This window comes from Falco biarmicus, chromosome 3, assembly GCF_023638135.1.
Source record: "Falco biarmicus isolate bFalBia1 chromosome 3, bFalBia1.pri, whole genome shotgun sequence".
NCBI classification, from domain to species: domain Eukaryota; kingdom Metazoa; phylum Chordata; class Aves; order Falconiformes; family Falconidae; genus Falco; species Falco biarmicus.
The window spans coordinates 115,265,796-115,288,912 of record NC_079290.1 but is presented as its reverse complement, the minus strand read 5'-3'; the positions used below and the strand labels follow the sequence as shown (position 1 = coordinate 115,288,912).

Below are 23,117 nucleotides of genomic sequence, written 5' to 3'. Positions count from 1 at the left end.
GTTTGCATTGAAATAAAGTGGTTTGGGGTTTTTTTCTTTCTTTTTTTTTTTTTTTTTTTTTTTTCCTCCTCGGGAAGATAATACTTCAGCAGTAAGCCAAACGTACCTCTGAGGCTGGCGTGCAGGAAACGTTCTCTCAAACAGAAACAGCAATGGGAGGAAGGACATGCTATGTGCCAAAGCCACCCCACCAAGCGCCTGGCGTTTCCAGCTCAAACGCAGCGTTTGCCAGCGTGTTAGAAGCATTTTGATCCAATCCCACTGTTAACAGAGCGAAGATCGCCCTGCTGCAGCAGGCAGCGGAATGCAGTGCAGCCGGTGCCCAGCTCTCCCCTTTGTCCTTCTGAATGTCATTGTCCAACAAGTGTGATGAGGTGCTCGGATATCTCCTGGGTCTTATTTTTATTCTTCCGTAACTCGAGTTTTCTACTTCCTAGGATGCGGTGACGTACTGTTCTCCAGCTTAGATGACGGGGACGTGCTGTCAGAACCTTGTCACCCATCACCTGGCAGCCAGGTGTTGCGGAGCGATAGAGCCCTTGCTCGCTTCTGAAGGCTGATAAGTGTGTGGTGTCTTGTGTCCGAGGTCCTTTGGCGCTGCACAGAGCTGGGAAAACGTTACCTGAACTGCTGCTAAACAAGGCATCATCCAGGCGGTGTAAATGAGACCTGGGCATCCAAGTTAGTGATCAGTTGGCTCAGCCGTTCGGCGTGGCATTTGAAATGAGATCGGCTCTGTCGGTGCTGGTCAGCTGGGCTCTGTGCGGAGCGAGCTGATCTGAAACGCCTTCAGGGCTCAGCCTGGAGCACTCCTGAGCCAGGGCTGATTGCTCGGGAAGACTTGGAAAGGCAAGGTGAAGTCCTGGTAAGCTTTGGTCTGCTCCGCCTGCTGGGATCCTCTGAATCTCTGGCAAGAGATTTTATCTAATCACTGGAATAGCTGGAACATCCCAGCTTTCTGCTCAAATGTGCCAGCACTTACTCTGTCTTGTAATTTACTTACAAATTTACTCCAGGCCAAGCTTGAATGGTTGGTACACCTGGGTATCAATCAGCCAGTACAAAAAAAAACCCAAAAAAACCCCCCACAACAATACAAACAGTATTGGATCTGCGCATCATCTTCTTGGAAGCATCCCTGGTTTTCAGACTTGGCAGCCGATTTTTGGTGCTGGCCCTTTGCAGTTGCTGCTGTGGCCATTGGAGTTTTTGACTTTTGGAGGCGCTTTTTGCTTCTTCAGGGTGGATGCATGTGGTAGGAAGCCTTGCCTTCAAGAAAAGCTGAACTTTGCAGGCTGATGGCTGTAACTGCTAATTTTTGCTGTCTTTGAAGAAAGGGAAGTGGGAACCCTGAAGAGTATTTTATGGTTTTCTTTTAAATCTCTGTTTAGTTTGTTTTTATCCATCTCAAGTGAGTAGTTTCCCAGCTCATATGAGGTTTATGAATTAATTATGGTGAGGCAGGAGTTTTCTGTCTTTCAGAGGCTGAGCCACATTTCTCTTCCAAGCTATGATCACACGGACTGTCTCCTCTATTTGCCATTTTATGTGTATGGGTGATGCATTCTTTAATTTCTCGCCTCTAAAGTGAACTGAAAGGAGCAAGTAGGAAAACGAGCAAGTTGTTTGGACCATCAGCAAGCACTTGGCAAACCAGCTAGGGAACTCTTGGGTTCAGAGGCAGGCAGCAGGGTAAGATGCATTTGGTGGTTACCTCCGTCTGCAGCAGCCTTCGTTACTGGCAATAACAGGAGCAGGGTTCATTGATTTCTATTTGTAGTATGCCTGAGGGAGAAATGCACTCTTTCTTAGCGGTACGTGAGAGAACAGTCCCATGTCTTTTTTTTTTTATTTTATTTTTTTTTATTTTTGCCTGATCTGTTTCTCTGTGTATTGCAGGACCTGTCTGGTTCAATAGATGATCTGCCCATGGGTACAGAAGGAGCCCTGAGTCCTGGAGTAAGCACATCAGGGATTTCCAGCAGTCAAGGAGAGCAGAGTAACCCAGCTCAGTCTCCTTTCTCTCCACATACCTCTCCTCACCTGCCAGGCATCAGAGGACCCTCCCCATCCCCAGTTGGATCTCCAGCTAGTGTTGCTCAGTCCCGCTCTGGTCCACTTTCACCTGCCGCAGTACCAGGTAACGCGCCTGGGCACGTGCCCGTCTCTTGGTGGGGCTACCTCGTGCAGCAGGGGGGCAAGCCACCATGGCCAATGGGGAGAAACTGGCCAGTGCTGGTACTGTGTGGTTATTGAGGTCCTGTGAGCTTGTTTGTTTGTTTAAAACGTCTGTAACTCTTAAAGGATGCAGTAAGATGAGTGGGGTGGCTGGTAAACCAGCAGTGTCATTTTGCTGGGTTAATGTGACTGATCTTGCTTTTGTTTTTCTTTGCCGTGGCTAGCGTAGCCTTCTCCTGAAGTTGTTTGGAGTTCTGGTATTTAATACTCTTTGCGTCCTGGGTTTTGTGGTATGCAATTTTCATAATGAACCACTCTCCTTTTTGCGGTGTAGGCAATCAGATGCCACCCCGACCGCCCAGTGGCCAGTCGGACAGTATCATGCATCCTTCCATGAACCAGTCAAGCATAGCGCAAGATCGAGGTGTGTGACACGAGTTAAAAGATTTGTAATTGTGAAGCTATACATGTAACTAAAAATTACCTGGCCTGATGGTGTGCATTCTGTGGTGAGATAGCATTTAAAAGCTACCCCGGGTTTATAAGCTGCAAACGTTCAGGCACTTTGCAGTAAATTCAACTGTTGCTGGTTGGTTTGCCTCTTGATGTTCCATCCAGCCTAGTGTTTTGGCTTGTAAAGTGTTTTCTCTGGCTTTTGACACTGTTTGGGGTGAATGTGGCTTGTCCAAGGTCCATGACCTTAAGCTTCAAAACGAGGGGTGCTTGCAACAACATTGCATGCCTTTTTCCCCTAGGAGAGTAAGGTTAGTGTGGGGGAAAATCCACGTAAAATTCTGGTTCTTGTGGCTGAAGGTATATAGTTGTCACCCTGAGAAAACAAACAGGCAAACAAAACCCAAGAAGCTGCCCCTAGGATCTGCAGAGTCGTGCTGTCTACTCCTGTGAAACTGAGGAGGGTTTTTTTTTCTGGTTAAAACAGGAAATTGGATCCGTTATCTTAGCAGATAACACCGGCTCCTTAATAGCAACCACTGTAAAATCTGTCTAGGCTGTTGCTGAAAGGATTTTTGTTAGTGGGTCCCGGGGGCTGCTGTTACCTAAGAACATGTGTGTCCAGTGGCACCTCTGGATAGTTTGCACTAGTAACCATCTGCTTTGCTCCCTGGGTGACCAGGTTACATGCAGAGGAATCCTCAGATGCCCCAGTACAGCTCACCCCAGCCTGGCTCAGCCTTATCTCCCCGTCAGTCTTCTGGAGGACAGATGCACGCTGGAATGGGGCCGTACCAGCAGAACTCCATGGGAAGCTACGGACCCCAGGGTGGGCAGTACGGACCTCAAGGTGAGGCATGGTCAGCTCCTGGAGGTGGGAACTGAGCTCGGCAAATGCAAAAGGCTTCTCAGTTGTAACATCTTGTCTTTGATAAACTTGTTTTATTTGTCCCTTCGTCACGTGTGGGTAGTACAAACGAGCACGTTCCTTGTGAGCCGAGGGGAACTGCGCTTGGTTCGTGCTGAGACGGGCGAAACACTGCATCGCTTTCAGGGCTAGTTGTACGGCTAAATGTAGGATCCTTCCTCCTCGTTTAAAAAGATGTAGGTCATGCATCCAGAAGAAGAGCTGGTTCTCTTTAAAGGGCTAGAAAATTGAGTTGGTTTATGTTTTGGAAAGGGTTAATGAGTTTTTTACATCCTGTCCTGGACCATTTAGCTCGATTTGCTCAGCTGAGGTTTGGGAGAGTTTCAGGCAGCTTTTGAATCGATGTTGTTACTTGGCTATGTCAAAACACATTTTACGTGGCTTATATCCAAGTACTTTGACTTTTTGTTGAGGTGTTAACACTCCCCCTCATCTCTGTTAGTGATCTTTAAATATTTGCTGATAGAAGATTTTTATGGTGATTCATAAACTAACTAGTTGAATGATGTTGTCTTCCCCTTTTTTTATCTCCTCAGGAGGTTATCCCAGGCAGCCAAACTACAATGCTATGTCCAATGCCAACTACCCCAGTCCAGGAATGGGAGGAAGCATGAATCCCATGGGAGCAGGGAGCCAGATGCACGGGCAGACCGGTGTGCCACCGTACAGCGGGCTTCCCCCCGGCAGGATGAGCCACGCAGCCATGGGGAACAGACCTTACGGACCGAACATGGCGAATATGCCACCTCAGGTGGGGACAGGGATGTGCCCCCCACCGGGCGGCATGAATCGTAAAGCACAAGAAGCGGCCGCCGCCGCCATGCATGCTGCTGCCAACTCCATCCAGAACAGGTAAGGAAGGAGGGAGGTTGCCCCTGGGCTCTGTTGGTCCCCTCCCCATGTCAGCTCTGGGTTTCAGAGCAGCGGGTGGAGTAACCCAAATCTGGGGCAACGCTGACCGTACACTTCTGAGAAGGTTTGCCCTTCTCGGAGGCTTTTTCGTCAATCTTTGAGTGTTAAGAAAGTTCAGTGCATAAAGCTCGGAGAGGCAGTGTGGGGGAATGCATCACTAATGATGCGCGTAGGGAATTTTTAATATTTGTAGGTGAAATCTATTTAACTCTGAGGTCCCTTCCGTTGTTTTTGGTTTTTTGGTCGTCTGTATTACGTGAGTGATTCCGAAGACACTGCGTGTGTGGCAGAGCCCGTAAATGTAGCAGGCAGCCACCCAGCTGCGCTTGTCTGAACCCAGGCATCGCTTGTCCAGTCTGACGAACTTCTGCCTTTTAGGGCTTTGATGAGCAGCTGCGGGAAAGGGAGCTGGAATTCAGCACTGAACTTCCCAACCATTTTCTGTGGCTGGGGTTTGGTTTTTATTGCCCGTCTCAGAATAGGTGTGTGTGGCCTGCCAGAATGCCATGAGAGCCATGAACTTGTTTATAAATCAAGTTCCTCCACTAAAGCTGTTGGAGATATTTGTTGTCTGCCTGGGCATTGAAGGGCTGCTCCTGCGATCTGCTGCCCAGAGCTCAGGTTCCCAAACACCAGTACAGACGTCAACGCCCGCACCTCTTGAGGAACAAGCTGGAGGAGCGGTTGTCTGTGAGGTTTTCTGATGCACGTACGCTAACATAGCTCGTATGGGTAGCACAAAGGAAAGAGATGAAGAAGAATTGTTGAATGTGGCTGGAGCACTGTTCGTCTGCGCAAATAACAGATTCTCACTTAAATGCAAAGGGCTGCAGTGTTTGCAGAGCGGTTCTTCCCCAAAAAGGCAACTTAACAGCTGCAAGGAAGTTCACTTTGGGGATGTAGTAGGGCAAGACTAAGGGTGAAAACGTTCAGAGCTGAGGGCCCTCTTTCAAAATGGTTTGCATCCCCTTTCCTTTTGAGAATGGGGGCTCCAGGGTAGTTAAGCCATAGAAGAGCACCTCGTCCTTGCTCTTTTGCTGGAAAAGTGAGCTGGAGAAAGTCCCTTCCCTGCTTCCTTTGTGCAGAAGGTTTCTTTAGGCAAACCTCCTTCCTTAGAAGGACGAAATCTTAATACTTAGTGTTTGGAGTAAGCGGCTGTTTCTTCTTTGCTTTCTCCAGGCCTCCTGGTTATCCCAACATGAATCAAGGGGGAATGATGGGCACTGGACCTCCTTACGGGCAGGGAATTAACAGTATGGCTGGCATGATAAACCCCCAGGGCCCACCCTATCCGATGGGTGGGAATATGGCTAACAACTCTGCAGGTAAGCCAGTGCTGACTGTTGGGTGTTGATTTCATTGTACTGGGTTGAAAAGCGGTGTTAACGATCCTCTTTTAACTCCCTAGGGATGGCAGCAAGCCCTGAAATGATGGGTCTTGGGGACGTCAAATTAACGCCTGCAACTAAAATGAACAATAAGGCAGATGGGGCACCAAAAGCAGAATCCAAGTCAAAGGTAAAATGTTTTGGGTTTTGTTTTTAACGACTCCCACCCTCTTCAGCATCCAGGGAAATAAAGCCATTGCATATTAACTTGGGTTGAACAGCACGTCTACCTTGTAGTGAGTGTGGTTCCTGAGAGGAACCCAGTCGGATTTGTCCTCCTTGCCCTGAACAGACCTCTTGTTAGCATGGTTGTCCTTGTAGTTCACGATCCCACTACTGCTTGCGGCCGTGGTTCTAACTCAGGAGTGCGGCAAGTTGAGTGGAGTGTGCTCTTTTGGGATGTGTTACATTTTGGAGTGTAATTAAAGTAAGGCTCGAGTGTGGGTGTGTGTGAGAGGAGGCTCTGGCTATCTTTGCCATAAACCACTAAATACCCATGTGTGTTAATAACTGTTCTTGAGGAGCCTGAACTGTGCCACCCATCCACTCCAGGGACCCGCTAGCCCTCCGTAAGGCCAGGAAAGGGACTTTTCTGATCAGAATTCACACATCCTCCCTTGTTTGACTCCCAAGTTCAAGCCTCTATCTAGAATTTCTAGCCGATGTCTGGCACACCTCATTTATATGTTCTTATTTCAGTTGTGGGCTAGCCTTGCCTTTCTTAACAGGGGGGAAGGTACTTGGACAGATGCACCTTTTAGGTCAGCCTTATCCAAGTCCAGATCCTGTGAGTAGCCAGTTAGACTGTTCCTTGAATCGGAAGTGTAAAGACCGTGTAGTGGAAGTGCTCAGATTCAACGCGAGTTATGCTTGATGGGTCCAGCCCTGGCTGTGCTTTAACTGTGCCAGTGGTTCCAAGAGGAGAATTCAAGAGAATGGATTGAGAGCGGCCCTGAGGAGGACTTGGGGGAGCTGGTGGATGAGAAGCTCAGCCTGGCCCGGCAGCGTGGGCTGGCAGCCCAGCAAGCCACCCGTGCCCTGGGCTGCTGCATCCCCAGCGGCGTGGCCGGCAGCTGGAGGGAGGGGATTCTGCCCCTCTGCCCCGCTCTGCTGAGACCCCCCTGCAGCGCTGGGTCCAGCTCTGGGCCCCAGCATAAGGACACGGAGCCGCTGGAGCGGGGCCAGAGGCCACGAGGATGCTCAGAGGGCTGGAGCATCGCTCCTGTGCGGGCGGGCTGGGAGTGGGGCTGTCCAGCCTGGGGCAGGGAAACCTCCGGGGAGACCCTCGAGCAGCTTCCAGTACCTAAAGCAGCCGACAAGAAAGCTGGAGAGGGGCTTTTTACAAGTGCCTGTAGCGACAGGATGAGGGGGGGTGGCTTTACACTGAAAGAGGGTAGATTTAGGTGAGATACTAGGGATAAATTCTTCCCTGTGAGGGTGCTGAGGCGCTGGCCCAGGCTGCCCCGAGCAGCTGTGGGTGCCCCGTCCCTGGCAGTGCCCAAGGCCAGGCTGGACGGGGCTGGGAGCACCCTGGGCTGGTGGGGGGTGTCCCTGCCCAGGGCAGGGGGCTGCAGCTGGGTGGGCTTGAAGGTCCCTTCCAACCCAAACCCTTCTGTGATTCTGTGCTTTATCAGGAGAATTGAAACAACTGAGGGTTTTATTTCTGGGATTCATAAACTGTTCAGAAATGAAGGGGAGCGTTTCCCAGTCCTTCGGGAGTAATCAATTTCACTTGCAAAACAATTTACTATTAGGAATTATCACCTGCCACAGTGAAACTGCCAAAAGAAGTGTAAACAAACCTGAGTGTGCTTCTGGTGTAGGCTTGGAGCTAGTCAGTTATCACCTCTCGGCTGGGAGGTGGTACACTAAAGTGTTACAGTTGTTTCACAAACAAATCTCTTACTAATCCTGTACTAAAGCCAGAAGAGGGAGGCAAACAAGTTCTCCAGGGAGTGTTTTTCTTTGCATTACTGCTACCAGTTTCAAAAGAACCACCAAAAAAGCAGCTTCTGAGCCTGTAGTCTCCTCTTTTGCTACTTGAAGGAAAAAAATGCTCTGCGAGTTTGATACGTGTACCACCAGCGGTCTGCAGGAAGACTCAGAGGATCTCTTACTTCTGCTCATGTGTTCTGGCATCTGCCTATTTATGACAAACAAGGACTTGAATGCTCGTGGGCTGGGAGATGCCAGAAGCTACAAATAAGGGTTGTTCTGTCCTCTTGGTCTGCGCTGTTTGAGGATTATCTCATGTGCTAACGAATACACACAGCCTTGGGCGCAGGGGTTCATCTAGAACATCATCGTTCCTGCCTTTACTCCAAGTGTATGTGATCCAGGGGGTGAAAGACAAAATAACACGCTCATGCGTTACACCAGAAGACTTGGAGGAAGCAAGGCACGAGGCAGGACCCTCAGGTTTTGCCTCTTAAGTAGACACCGGGACAATTCACTGAACCAGATGTGTAGGAACTAGTGTGTGATACTTGTACTTCGTAATTGTAAACGTGTTTTCCAAATTCTGGTGATGCCTTCCTGGATCCTGATACACCAGTGGTAGCAAACCAGTACGGGAGCTCGCGTCGCCTCTGGGTAGCCGGACATTTCTGCACTTGTCAGTGAATAGGCAAGGGAAGAGAGATGGTCTTTGGGGGGGACCACACATTTGTCAAACAGGTGTCTCTGGTCTTTATTTTTCCTTGAGGCATGTTCATTTTTATTCCTTTTCAGTGTTTAGTGTCAGTTTAACCTGGCATCTACCGTTTGGGTAAGAGAAGAGAGTAACCAGAGAGCAGTATTCACCCTGGCCGAGTGCAGCAGCCATGGAGAATCTCATGTGCAGTTGAATGTGATGTTTTCTCACATATTTAGCAAATAAGCCCACAAAGCATGTCTGAGAGATGGCTCTCTGCAAAGTCTCCTTGAGGATGGTTTGGTTTCTTTAGCATTCCTGAAACCTTTTGCTTATTAAAAATATATATTCTGTGAATTCCCTGAGTAGCAGCTGGTTTTGCGATACCTTTTGTTAAGCAGTACTTGCCCGATGTTGGTCTGAGATGAGCAGAGGTCTAATATATAGCTGTTATAAATATATATAAATAATATAAAGCAATATAACAGCAGGACTGAACTCTTACCTAAGTGCTTTTTTGAAACCATCTCAGCTGTGACCTGGCTGCTTTTGTGCTGCTCAGTCCTGATCTCTCTTTCCTTCTCCTAGAAGTCCAGTTCCTCTACTACAACCAACGAGAAGATCACCAAACTCTATGAGCTGGGTGGCGAGCCGGAGAGGAAGATCTGGGTGGATCGTTACCTGGCCTTCACTGAGGAGAAGGCCATGGGCATGACAAACCTCCCAGCGGTGGGCAGGAAACCCTTGGACCTCTACAGGCTCTACATCTCTGTGAAGGAGATCGGAGGATTGACTCAGGTGAGTGCCCACCACTGGTGGCGACCGCATGTGTGTATTCGGGGCCGACGGGCAAGACAATTCAGAGTTAGCTTTGTACCTAAGTGTAAGCCGTGACTTTTCCTTTAGCTGTGTTTATTTCCTATCTATTTCTTAAAAATCATGCTTAGGTAACCCAGCATCCTGGCAGTGAAGCCACACGTCTGCTCTCCCACTGTCTGGTTGGAGAACAGCCTGGGGGGGATCCAGGGGCTTTTTTTCCCCTCTGCTTTGCCCAGTGCAAAGATTGGTGACACAGTCTTTGTCGTTGCATCAGGCTGTCAATTGACCTCATGGCTAATTTGATTAGCAAACTGTCCCTGTTTGAAAAGTGTGCTGTAGGTGAGGAAGACAGTTTACTAATTTTTGACCAGTTTTGAACTGGTTTTTGAACTAGTTCACTGCTCTGCTTAGCCCTTATTGCATCCTTTGTTAGCTGCGGAGCGTTGGTTCCTCCCCAGAAAACTTCTTGGGAGGAAAAGTAGCTGGGATGTTGAGTTAGAGCTTCTTGTTTGGTTGTGCAGGTCAACAAAAACAAGAAATGGCGTGAGTTGGCCACAAATCTCAATGTGGGCACATCCAGCAGTGCAGCTAGTTCTTTGAAGAAGCAGTACATCCAGTGTCTCTATGCCTTTGAGTGCAAGATTGAGCGAGGTGAAGACCCCCCTCCAGATATCTTTGCAGCTGCTGATTCAAAGAAGTCTCAGACCAAGATCCAACCGCCATCTCCAGGTGAGTTGAGCCACCGGTTTACGGTGTGCACTGCGTGTTGGAGCCGGGGGATCTCTGGCACCGTACACCCACCTCCACGTGCTGTGGGCCAGACTAGTTCCAAACTTCCCCAAAGCCCGTGTCTGTTTCTAACTGGCTGTTCTCTGGTTGTGTAGATTAAATACTTCTGTAATGTGGGTGTGAAGGATACTGGGAATAAGTGAAGCCGCTTGGGATAGTTTAGGTTTTGTGTGTCCCACCTCTATACTAAGTTTAAGAAAAAGGAAAACCTAAAAATACAGACACCCCCATACACACCCAGCTCTGTACCTGCTAGTACCTCGCTGCCTTGTGAGGATCTGGTGGAGAGGGAAGTCTGGAGTTAACCCCACAAGGTGATCTTGGCGTATTTTAACAGCAGCCCTTGTTGCTACTGCTTAGCTTTGGGAACTTGCTAGAAAACTGGGGCTTGTTTTGCCTATGCAAGTGTTACCTTCTGGGAGTAACTGCTTAATGTGGGTGTGCACTCATCTTCCTTGTGAATTACTTCTTTCTGTCTTCAGCAGGAGACAGCGAGAACTTTCTGAGGCTTTGTTTTCTCTGTTTTCAATGCACAGGGTGCATTGTAAGCCTATTACAAGTTGGATGCTCTGGAAATCAAGCCCTTTAAAATGAACGTCTGTTGTTTCAAATTTGATGGGGTGCTCCAGTTTCTGAATGCTTAAGCATAGTGTTCAATTCAGATTTATGAAATAAAAAGAAAGAAAAAAAAAAAGAGAGAAAACATCCCAGCTGAAACCAGGACACAGTGCATGCTGTACTCTTTCGTCTTCGGAAAGTCTGATCGCTTCTGTCTCGTTTGCATTGAGTTCATTGCTTGAATTTGCAGCTGAACTTGCCAACCCTTTACACTTGAGTTTTCCAGTTTGTCTTCTAAGTAAAACCTTCAGATGCTTTTTCTGGTCAGGAGCCTGTTCATGTAGGTGAAATAAAAACTTCATCTGCTTTGAAGTTTTTGTAATGTTTGCAAAAAATGCCTTTTTGGTTCTGAAACCTGGCATCATCTTGGTCTAGCTCCTGAGGAGTGGAATAACGAACCCTTTTTTGATTGTACTGCAGTTGTGTCTCAGCCCTGCTAAGCCCTTGATCGACAGCATGCTTGTCCGAATATTCTGGTTTTTTAAAGAACTAGATCTTTGTCTTTTCACCAGCCGGGAAACCTGTCCCAGTGTAGCTTCAGCCCTGGTGTCTTCTGCAAGAGAAAGCAACTTTTGTGTCATTAGACTAAACTTCTGTCTGAAGTGGTGTCTGAGTTCCACTTAAACCAGACCACAAATCTATCCCCCCTTTCTTTCCAAAACCTCTTTCTTGCTCCCCTGAGATACTAGGCAGCAGAACAAAGATGTTAAGAGCATTTGGAGTTTATTTGGCGAAGGCTGAGACTTCGAGGAAGCCACTTAAAACTTCTTGTAGCGCTAGGTGCCTGTCAGAAGGGATTAGATGGTGCGTTGATTTTTATTTTGGTTTAGCTGATAGGGTAGAGTGTGAAGGTCACCAGTTGCCCTCTGGGCTGCGGCACAGGTGGTCTTTGCCTTCAGCACATCGGTGAGAGGAACACGCAGGGCTGCGGTCCCACACTCTGCACGGCTGTGCAGCTCTGCTGGCTTGGTCCACAGGTTTGGTTCCTACTGCGAGAGGACAGTGTTGTATTCCCTACTTAAACTGTGCTCTCCACTTGTTTGACTCCAGACTAGGAGTATGCAGAGGCAGCCCTGAGCATGGTTGGTTGCTCTGATCCTTTAAGCCGTATCACTCAGCGTGTTGGTGCTCCTCTTTCACTTTCCTTTTCTTCCTCTCTCTTGTTGGGCCGGAGCTGAGGGTGTAGGGCACGGCACAAATCGCTCTCCTAACCCCAGCCCCAGGCTTCAGAGCCTCAGAGGAGCACTGAGTGCCACTGTGGGCACCGTCCTTCCAGGGACGTGCTGAAGCAGCATCCTCCAGGCTTGCACATGCGGAGGGTGGGCTGTCTCCCAACAACTCGCCCTTACGGAGAACAACTGCCCTGGACAACAGGGGCGCGTTCTGAAGTCCCATCATTTGGGTGAAGGGCTCTGTCATCCTGCATGGACACGTGCTTTGCTCTCCTTGCAGACTTTATAACCTGTTGGCGTCCACTTCGTTTCAGCCCGGTCTGTCAATGGAACTACGGTGTAACTTTGTGAACGCTGCAAATCGTGCCTCACGGTTCTTCGTTAGGCACTTTTGGAGGCTGCAGAGCATCGGCAATCTCTTTTGCGGGACATCTAGGTAGAGCTCTTGGTGCCGGAGCTGTCGCCGTGGTGTGTGTGTGTTCATAACCCAAAACCCCAGAAGTGTTGGGAGAAGGGCCAGAGTGGGGATTGCCTCGTGGGCACTCGGTGGGGGTTTCCTGCAAACCTTTTTGGGTTCCCGCTCGCAAAGCGCGGCGTGTCCCCGGGGAGGTGTAATCAGCCTGCTGTTGGGTTTTAATTCCCAGAGCATGGAACTGGCCCGGCTCCAACTGTGTGTAAATTTGTGAGTGGGAGGGACGGCAGGGGGTGGGGACAAACACCAAATGGCAGCGAGGCAGGGAATGTCTCCAGGCCTCTTCCTGCCGATGCCAGCGTGACAAACTGAGCCGAGCGACGAATTCCTGGGGGAAGCGAGTGGAGCTGAACCGGTGCTGAGGCTGGCGCGGGAGGGAGAACGGCGGGGAGGACCCGTCAATGGAGCCTCCCCGCTGAGCTTGCCTCTGCCCTTCCTTCTCCCGAGACCTCCCCGGGCTGGGAGGGAGTCGTGGAGGAGAGGACAGGGTGCCAGGAAGGTGGGGTGTAAACAAACATGCCCTGGACGTGACCTCGGAGGATTTTAATGAATAGCTGAAATGACTCATCAACCAGCAGGGCTGAAGCTGAGGGATATCGGGTGCTGGGGATGGTAACTAATGGAAACATTAATTAAGAGTTCAGCTCTTGCCAGCTGCGAGGAGCATATGAACCTGAGAGCTGACGCTGTCACAGCGATCCAGGGCAGAGGAGAGCTCCTGGAGCTGGCGGCACAGCTGGATTGCACATGCCAGTCTGGGATTCTTGATGAAAGCTTACTGTAGTGTAAAGCAACCCCTAAGAGCCAGGGAACTTGCTGGACGGGTTTTGTCATTCAGTGAAAGATCCGGCATCTCCGGCATTCCCTGTTCCAGGAATCCTTGGGAGTGGTGCTTGCATTAACCTGCATGAATTAACCCCTCTCGAAGGGCAGAGCAGACAGAGGAGCCTTGTTCAGAGTCACTTGGTGACTGCAGCCAACGTGCTGGAGTTTCCATCGCTAGGCAGGTTGTGAGGCTTCCAGGAGAGGGCTCAAACCCACCTTCTTTCTGGGCTGAAAAGAGCGTGAAGGTGATGGGTCAGTGGTTGTCGCTTGGCGAGAAGCACCATATTCCCGGCTGTGTGGGAAGCATCAGCCTTTGAAGCTGGATAGCTTGGGCAACACAGCACAGTGCCGCAGCGGTGGCACGGCATACGAGAGGGAATGTGGTTAAGAATGAAGGCGTGATCAAAATGAACACGTCCTCTCAGCTTTAGATTACTGTACGTGGTTCTTCTGGGAAGCCTGGCCCAGTATGTCCTTGAGATGTCAAGCTCCTTGTGCTTTTTTGGCCATATTTCATCTGTCTCTTTCTTGAAGGACTCTTGCTCTCTGTTCTCAAGGCTGATGTTCTGGGTCGCATCTGTAGGGTGCCAAGCTGCTTACGCCACGTTTCTGTTCTTGCAGCGGGTTCAGGCTCAATGCAGGGTCCTCAGACACCTCAGTCCACCAGCAGCTCCATGGCAGAAGGAGGAGACTTGAAGCCACCAACTCCAGCGTCGACGCCACACAGTCAGATGCCCCCTTTGCCAGGCATCAGGTACGAAAGCATCGCACCCTCTGCTGCTGTGCTGGATGCAAGCTGTGAATGTCAGGTCACTTCTGGGTCGTTAGTACAGATGGCAGGAGGCTTGATACCTGTTCGGTGGGGCTCTGTGGCATCGCTCCTCTGTTAACGGCGCACAGCAGCGTTGTTGGCTCTGCATCTGTGGGTGAATAATCATTACTTTTGGGGTTGGTCTTGAGGACAGTGTTGTAGAAGGGCAGTTCTTCACAGCTCTGTTGGAGGAGTGTGGCTGTGGCCCTTGTAGGGGATAGCAGCACCTGAGAGGCAAATATGTGGAGAAAAGTATCGTGAGGAGCATCATGGACTTCTATAATCTTGTGTTTGTGGGTTGTTTTGGTTTTTTTTGAATCAGGAGTAACTCGGTGGGCCTTCAGGATGCCTTTGCAGATGGTAGTGATCCTGCGTTCCAGAAACGGAACTCCATGACTCCAAATCCAGGGTACCAGCCCAGCATGAATACCTCCGACATGATGGGTCGCATGTCTTACGAGCCAAATAAAGATCCTTACAGCAGTATGAGGAAAGGTGAGAAGTCCTTGTGTGCTCTCCCTTTGCTCCTTGAGCACTAATCCCTGTATGTGGCCGTATGCTGGAATGTGCTGTAGGAGACCTTCTGCTTGCCCTTCTTCCCTGGGAGATGGGATGTATCTTTCTAAGGCAGAGGTAGACAACATTTATTGATCTTTCTTTCAATATTTCAGCTCCAGGAAGCGATCCCTTCATGTCCTCAGGGCAGGGCCCCAACAGTGGTATGGGTGACCCTTACAATCGTGCTGCAGGTCCAGGGATGGGTAACATGGCCATGGGACAGCGGCAACACTATTCCTACGGAGGTCCTTACGACAGGGTGAGGTGGGTACTTGAACCTGGTGAGATCCTGGTTTGCTTGGCTCATGTGAAATGATTCCTGTCTCCGCTACCGCGACTTCGCTGAGCATCCTTTTCCATTTGAGGACCAAGGGTGAATTTAAGCGGACGTGTGGGGTTTTCCTCTTTGTTTCCATGTAGGACGGAGCCCGGCATGGGACCTGAGGGCAACTTAGCAACCGGAACGCCGCAGCCAAACATCATGCCTTCCACCCCTGAATCGGGGATGTACTCTCCCAGCCGCTACCCGCAGCAGCAGCAGCAGCAGCAAAGGTCTGTGCAGGGTGTTGCCACAAACCGCTCTTCCCGGTTAGAGAGCTCTGAGGCTGGGACAGTGAAGCATGCATCTGATCAGACAAGTAACGCATCTATTTCTTCTCCAGACATGATTCCTATGGCAATCAATTCTCCACTCAAGGCACATCCTCGGGCAGCCCCTTCCCTAGCCAGCAAACTACCATGTATCAACAGCAACAGCAGGTAAGTTACCTGAAAGTTTGATTGTTTGACTGAGAGACAGAAGAATTTTATCTCTGAAACATGTGAAAAGGGGAGGATGACAATGCACTGGGCTGTGTGTTTGCTTTATGAATGTGTAGAATGAAGTACCTTATACAGGTGCTTTTTTTTCCCCCCCAGTTTTCAAATTATTTAAACTAATTAAAAAAAAAATAAATTTTTTAATTGGCATTTCCAATGTTGCATCAGCAAAACAATATTCTTAGAATGGGGGTTGTGTAGTTTGCAGACGTGCACACTCGGTCAGGCAGCAGGAGATGAAGAAGCTTTACTGGGCTTCTCTGCCCCTCTGGAACTTTCTGAATCCCATCGTGTTTCTGTAACACTTTTGGTCCAAGTGGTCAGATAAGTTTGTTCAGAGGAAATCCTTGATCATTCTGGGGAGCTGTTGCAGGTGGATCATTCTGCAGAACCCAGGGTTGGGGTTATTTTGTGCCTTTGTCTTGCTGAGCCTGCAGGCAGAGGCTTCAGCCCCCTGCTCCTCGGCTCCCTCCTGCTCCCTGTTCTCAAAACCATCAGGTTTGTTTAAGGACAGAGTTTGAATGAACATATATCTGTTTCCTTAATCTTTATATATGGCTTGCTCTTTGAGTCAGTGCCAGGACCCATAATGTTTTCCTGATAATTTTGAGTCCTCTGGTTTAGGAGACTGTAGAGAGGGCACTCGCTGAGCTGTGCTAAGAATAATTCCAATTGCTCTGCAGTTTGGCTCTGCAACCAGAGCCATGGGGCTCGGAGCCAAGAGTTCGAGTTACTCTGGTACTTGTCATCTTTGAAGCCCTAGAGCTCCATCTGAAGCCAGTCATGACCGTGGAGCTTCTGAACAGACTGTATAGCAGCTAGAGCACAGCCCTTCGGAGGCAAGAGGGATCTTGGATTTTCATTTTGTCTCAGCAATTGACTGTTTTCTCCATTTGCACTTAAAAAAAGCGCAGGGGAGAATAGCTCTTGCTCCTCTCAGCGATGTGTTTTGAGATCTACAGCAAAGGAAGAAGCAGGAAGTTTAACAACAGCTGAAAACAACGGTTTTTAATGCATCTTGTTTGATGCAGCAGAAACCTGCCTTTTCTGGGAAATACAAGAGAAACAGGGTCTAATAAAATTCCTGGATGTGAAAGGAAACTAGTACCCGTGCACAGCGTGGTTTGTGGTGAACGTTTAGTAGAACTGAGTCTTTTCTACAGAAAGCTCCTTTCTGTGGGCAGACTTCTCCCCCAAGGCACCCTTGTAGAATCCACAAGGAAACTGCCCAGCCAGCCGCAAGGAATTGGTCTTGGCTTGTGAAAACGAAAGGCTGGTCCAGCTTCACCCTGGGTACGGCAAACAGGGAGACAAGTCTTGTCCTCTTCCAGGCCGTGCTGAGGGGCACCCTCTGGCTCTGAGTAGCTCTGCCGCTGGGGTTTGGGTGGCTTTTCCGAGTAGATCACCTCACGTTGTCCATGTCTTTCTTGTCCCTGTAGAATTACAAGCGACCGATGGATGGCAGCTACGGCCCGCCCGCCAAGCGACACGAAGGGGAGATGTACAACGTGCCGTACAGCGCCGGGCAGGGGCAGGCGCAGCAGCAGCTGCCCCCAGCACAGAGCCAGCAGCCGAGCCAGCAGCAAAGCGCACAGCCCTCGCCGCAGCAGGACCTGTATAACCAGTACGGGAGTACCTACCCTGCTGCTGACCGCCGATCCGCCGGAGGGCCGCAGAACCAGTTCCCATTCCAATTTGGCAGAGACAGGGTCTCGGCTCCCCCAGGCTCCAATGCTCAGCAGAACATGCCTCCTCAGATGATGGGTGGTCCCATCCAGTCTGCTCCAGAGGGCCCGCAGCAAGGCGCCATGTGGCAAGGGCGCAACGAAATAGGGTACAGCTATCCGAACCGGCAGAGCACCGGCTCTGCGCCCCAGGGGCCTGCCTATCACGGAGTGACTCGAACAGATGAAATTCTGCATTCAGACCAGAGGGTCAACCACGAGGGACCATGGCCTTCCCACGGGAACCGGCAACCTCCCTATGGTCCCTCTGCCCCCGTGCCCCCAATGACTAGGCCCCCCCAGTCTAACTACCAGACCCCCCCTAGCATGCAGAATCACATTCCTCAGGTATCCAGCCCAGCACCTCTGCCCAGACCTCTGGAGAATCGCACTTCTCCCAGTAAATCTCCATTCCTGCACTCGGGGATGAAAATGCAGAAGGCAGGACCGCCGGTCCCCGCCTCGCACATAACACCAGCAGCTGTACAGCCTCCCATGATCCGACGAGACATCACCTTCCCTCCGGGATCAGTAGAAGCTACGCAACCTGTGTTGAAGCAGAGAAGACGGCTGACAGCAAAAGATATAGGTAAGAGGATATTCCTACTTTTCTGCTTGTGCCTGTCAAGGGGGTGGATGCTGCCGTTACCCTTTGGTACAGCACTGCCGAGTGGGAGGGATCTGCTGGCTTGGAAAGAATTACGTTTTTGCAGGTTAGTTGTGTTTTCAGACATCGTTTTGGCGTTGTCTGTGGAAAGATCGCTGGTCTATACAATCTGTACGTCATCTCAAACAGGCTCTGCTCTTCCTGGGTCCAAAAAGCAGTATCAAATATCTCCTTTTTGTTTTTAAACTGCAGGAGCTGGAAGTATCATGTGTTTATGTTACAGGAACTCCTGAAGCCTGGAGAGTGATGATGTCTCTGAAGTCCGGGCTGCTAGCTGAAAGTACGTGGGCCTTAGATACCATAAACATCCTGCTCTATGATGACAACAGCATAATGACCTTCAACCTCAGCCAGGTGGGTGCAGATGCTCTCCGGTGCAGGTCTTTGAAGTGCTGGTTTCACAGGGTTTCCGCCAGCGAGGTGGCGACACGCAGCTCGTGCCCTGGCGGGGCCAGGCGTCCCCGTCCCCACGGAGCACACCGGGCCTGGGTGGCTGCGCGCTGGTGGCCTGCTGGCCCGTGTCATTTACACGTTAGCTGGTGTGCAAGTGTGTGTGCGCTCTGGCGAGCTGGGGTGCCTCTGGAACAGAGGAGGTGAAAAGCAGTGGGGATGGGGAGGCTGTAATGGACGTTGCGGCGAGAGGCTGCCTGCACGGTGGGGTGGCGATGGTGTTTGTGCACCTCCGGCTCCATCCTTCCCTGGGATGGCGCGCGGTGAGGCTGGGATGCCGATCTGCAGGGGTGGCCTTTCTCTGTTAGTTGCCGTGTGCCTCCGTGGCTGTTGTAAAATCCGCTCAGCGGTGCTGTGAAGGCTGTTGGGCTTAGCCCTGCCCTTCACCTCCCTGCGTGTTAACCAGAGGGGAGATACACCCGAGAGCATGTGTGCTTGCACAGGTCTGTGTGTGTGTGGAGAGGGGGTGGCGTGGGTACTGCCAGTCAGTATCTGGTTTTGTCTTTGTTCCTTTCCCTGAGAGGATGGAAAGCTCTCTTCTGCAAAGAGTTTATCACCAGCATGAAAAGAACCTGTTAATTAACAGCACTGCTTGAATTCTTAGTCCTTGATGCCCTGCTTTCCCGTTGCTCATGTTGGCCTAAGTTGTTTTCTGATCACTGTTCCCTTCCTTCCTTCCCCTCCTGTTTTTCTCCTCCTTCGTAGCTGCCAGGCTTGCTGGAACTCTTGGTGGAGTATTTCCGGCGCTGCCTGATCGAGATCTTTGGAATATTGAAGGAATACGAGGTGGGAGACCCAGGGCAAAGAACACTATTAGATCCTGAAAGGTTCTGCAAATCTTCAGCTTCCTCTCACGAAGAAGGGGAGGAGGAGGATGAACCACGGAGCCTGAACTGTGAGGAGGAAGAGGAGGATGAGGAAGAGGAGGAGGCTGCGTTTTCGAGCAAGGACAAAGTACCTCTAGAGAGCAGTGAGGAGAAACTAGTTAGTAAATTTGACAAGCTTCCAGTCAAGGTCGTGCAGAAAAACGACCCGTTTGTGGTAGATTATTCAGACAAGTTGGGGCGAGTGCAGGAGTTTGAAAGCGGGCTGCTGCACTGGCGGATTGGCGGCGGTGACACCACCGAGCACATTCAGACCCACTTTGAGAGCAAGACGGAGCTACCCTTGACTCATAAACGAGCTTCCTGCAACTCTGTCTTGAGGAAACGTTCAGCAGCCGAGAGCAATCCGAGCACTAGGGAAGGAGAGACTCCTCCATCCGACAGCTCCTCGGAGAAGAGGATAACCGCCACCATGGACGACATGCTTTCGGCACGTCCGGGTTCCCTGGCAGGGGAGGAGGAAGAGGTTAAAGCTTTGGAAACGGCGAAGGAAAGCAGCAAGTTTCCCTTTGGCATTAGTCCAGCTCAGAGCCACAGAAATATAAAAATTCTGGAGGACGAACCTCACAGTAAAGACGAGACGCCCCTCTGCACCCTCCTAGACTGGCAGGACTCTCTGGCGAAGCGCTGCATCTGTGTCTCCAACATCATCAGGAGTTTATCGTTTGTGCCGGGCAATGACTTTGAAATGTCTAAACATCCCGGGCTGCTGCTGATTCTAGGGAAACTGATTCTCTTACACCACAAGCATCCAGAACGCAAACAGGCACCCCTGACCTATGAGAAAGAGGAGGAGCAGGACCAAGGGGTGAGCTGCAACAAGGTGGAGTGGTGGTGGGACTGCTTGGAGATGCTGCGTGAAAATACACTGGTCACGTTGGCCAACATTTCTGGCCAGCTGGACCTCTCCCCGTACCCAGAAAGCATCTGTTTGCCTATCCTGGATGGACTCCTCCACTGGGCGGTGTGTCCATCAGCAGAGGCCCAGGATCCCTTCCCAACACTGGGGCCCAACGCGGTCCTCTCCCCTCAGAGACTGGTTTTGGAAACACTCAGCAAACTCAGCATCCAGGACAACAATGTGGATTTGATTCTTGCAACTCCCCCCTTCAGTCGCTTGGAGAAGCTGTACAGCACCATGGTGCGGTTCCTTAGTGACAGAAAGAACCCGGTGTGTCGAGAGATGGCTGTGGTACTACTGGCCAACTTGGCACAGGGGGACAGCCTGGCAGCAAGAGCGATTGCTGTGCAGAAGGGCAGCATTGGCAACTTGCTGGGCTTCTTGGAGGACAGCCTGGCCGCCACGCAGTTCCAGCAGAGCCAGGCCGGCTTGATGCACATGCAGAACCCGCCCTTCGAGTCGACGAGCGTGGACATGATGCGCCGAGCCGCTCGGGCGCTGCTCGCCCTGGCCAAGGTGGACGAGAACCACTCGGAGTTCACGTTATACGAGTCGCGGCTGTTGGACATCTCCGTGTCGCCTTTGATGAACTCTTTGGTTTCACAAGTTATTTGTGATGTACTGTTTTTAATTGGCCAGTCATGACAGCTGTGGGATCCGAGACCCTGTGTGCGTGTGCGTGAGTGGAGAACTTAGAAACTGACTGTTGCCCTTTATTTATGCAAAACCACCTCAGAATCCACTGTCTGCCCTGCGCTGTCCTGCTTCTCCCTTGGGGAAAGATGTCCCCATTCCCTCTCCCCTTCCCCTGCCCTTGAAATTTGTCCTGAATCCCTTATTAAAGGAGACAAAGTTCTGTCTACATAGAAGACTTTTTTTTTATTTTAACCAAAGTTACTGTCGTTTACAGTGAGTTTGGGGAAAACGACTTGCTGTGTTATCACATTGACAGGCACCACTTTCATAACTGTTTTTAATGGTAAACTCTGAAGGACAAAAGTGACTGCTGAACTCTGTGTGGTTTATCGTTGTACATTCACAATCTTGCAGGAACCAAGAAGTTACCAGTTGTGAACAGACCTTGTCCAAGGGAGGCCTGTGCAGTAGCGTGTAGAACTTCATGTACTGTACACCTTAAACTGTAAACATACTGTAATAATGTCTCACATGGAAAAAAAAAAAAAAAACAAAAAAAAAAAACAAAAAAAACGCTGGATCAGCAGCAAGCTGTAGTTTTTAAAAATGTTTTTAGTTAATGTTGAGGAGAAAAAAAGGCTTTTCCCCCAAAGTATCATGTGTGAACCTACAACACCCTGACCTCTTTCTCTCTTCCTCCTTGATTGTATGAATAACCCTGAGATCACCTCTTAGAACTGGTTTTAACCTTTAGCTGCAGCCTGAATGCTGCCACGTGTGTATATATATATGACGTTGTACATTGCACATACCCTAAGATTCCTTGCAGTTTTGTCCCCCTCTCCCTACCCCTTTATAGTATGACGAGTTAACGAGTTGATGACCTGCAAAAGCGAGACACAATTATTTAATCTCTTGCCAGACATCCCTCCCTGGAGGATGCTGTACAGGTCTCTGTGTATAAAGTCATTGCTGTCTCAGCAGCCAATCAACTTATAGTTTATTTTTCCTGTTTTTGTTTTCTTTCTAATCGAGGTGTGAAAAAGTTCTAGGTTCAGTTGAAGTTCCTGATGAAGAAACACAATTGAGATTTTTCAGTGATGAATTCTGCATATTTGTATTTCAGACGATGTAGCTAAAAACTTGATGTAAATTCCTCCCTTTTTTCCTTTTTTGGCTTAATGAATATCATTTATTCAGTATGAAATCTTTATACTATATGTTCCACGTGTTAAGAATAAATGTACATTAAATCTTGGTAAGATGTTTGTAAGGGTTTTTTTTATTAGGAGAACGGGGAGGTAACTTCAGTGCTGTCAGGTCTTGCAGACGTGATGCTGTAGGTCAGGTCCTTCTTATGGTGCAGCCGAGAGACTTCAGAGGTGCTGCGCGGTTCAGCCGCGTCTGGGGCCGACAAAGCCCCAGCTTGCTCTGGAGACCCCAGTGCTGCGTGCTCTGGCTTTGCTTTCTCTGCTCTACGTGTTTCAGCGACGGGAGTTTTGGCTTCATGCTGCTTTAGGCGCGGGTAGGAGTGGGTTTGCCGCGCAAGGTGAAGCTGTGTCAGAGGGATGCTGGGTTCACAGGGTGAGAGGCTTTTGCTTGGAAGGGAGGTGGTTCCCTTTCAGCTCTTTTTGTAAAATGGAAAAATTTCATTCCTCTCGTGTTTTTCACATTTTCTTGGAACCGTGGGGTGGACTCCAACTTCCTTCAGAGGACGGGGTTTTCCAGCAGACAGAGCTCTGATGCCCTTCAGCGAATGGCCAAAGTTCAGGCTCTTTGTATGAGGATCTGCATGTTTTCATGGGTTAGCAGATGGGTATTTTATTTACCCTGAAGCTTTATCCTCAAAGCAGGCTAGCCAGAACTGCACTGAGCTCATTTAGGCAAAAGAGCTAGTTAAAGAAAAAGGAGCGGCTTTTTTAAAGGCAAACGTCACTTTTATGCAAAAAATCACCTTGTTTTATCTTGCTAGTCTCTCCTAGGAAGCTCTCAGTTCCCAGAGCCCTCCCCTAGCTGTATTCCTTAAACTCGGGACTCCCAGGAGTAACTATGCCAGAATCAAACTGACTCTTTTCTAAAAAGTCTTTTATTTATCACCAGGAGTTGCAGGAACTCGTGTCTGGCAGAAGGAGAGTCCTTAAAACAAATTTCTTAAGAGACTGGAACGGTGCTGGACCTTCCTTGGCTTTAAAAAGCAGTGACTGGAAACCCGGTTGTGAGACAAGTATTCTGCTGTTCTGTGCTATTCTGTGACAATATTGCTGATTTAAAAGCAACTTCTCTGATAATTTAGTTATGTATGCCAGGAGCTTTTTTTAAATCTGGTTAAATTAATGTAAAAATGTTACTACTTTTTCTAAACAGAAAGGACCTCAGCAGCAAGGTTGAAGAATGTAATGTGAACAGCTTTTGTACAGCTTCTGTGTTTGTTGTGGTGGATTTAATCATAAATGAATGCTGCATTTGGGAGAGAAAGAATAG

General features: G+C 49.6%; 1 protein-coding gene across 6 annotated transcripts in view; it reads left to right on the top strand.

Annotated features, from left to right (window-relative positions):
• ARID1A (AT-rich interaction domain 1A) overlaps positions 1-21,898 on the top strand; it is an 83,381-nt gene extending 61,483 nt beyond the window's left edge. For 5 of the 6 annotated variants that reach the window (XM_056330348.1, XM_056330351.1, XM_056330350.1 and 2 more), the window contains 16 exons: positions 1,900-2,140; positions 2,513-2,602; positions 3,314-3,481; positions 4,096-4,411; positions 5,651-5,796; positions 5,880-5,989; positions 9,080-9,289; positions 9,832-10,039; positions 13,808-13,940; positions 14,320-14,492; positions 14,669-14,819; positions 14,976-15,107; positions 15,218-15,314; positions 16,814-17,687; positions 17,989-18,119; positions 18,921-21,898. In XM_056330348.1, the coding sequence (XP_056186323.1) occupies positions 1,900-2,140; positions 2,513-2,602; positions 3,314-3,481; positions 4,096-4,411; positions 5,651-5,796; positions 5,880-5,989; positions 9,080-9,289; positions 9,832-10,039; positions 13,808-13,940; positions 14,320-14,492; positions 14,669-14,819; positions 14,976-15,107; positions 15,218-15,314; positions 16,814-17,687; positions 17,989-18,119; positions 18,921-20,645 (4,905 nt within the window). In that variant the 3' untranslated portion in view covers positions 20,646-21,898. The remainder of the gene's footprint in view (positions 1-1,899; positions 2,141-2,512; positions 2,603-3,313; positions 3,482-4,095; positions 4,412-5,650; positions 5,797-5,879; positions 5,990-9,079; positions 9,290-9,831; positions 10,040-13,807; positions 13,941-14,319; positions 14,493-14,668; positions 14,820-14,975; positions 15,108-15,217; positions 15,315-16,813; positions 17,688-17,988; positions 18,120-18,920) is intronic. The other variant, XM_056330346.1, reaches the window with a different exon arrangement.
• The last annotated feature ends 1,219 nt before the right edge of the window (positions 21,899-23,117 follow it).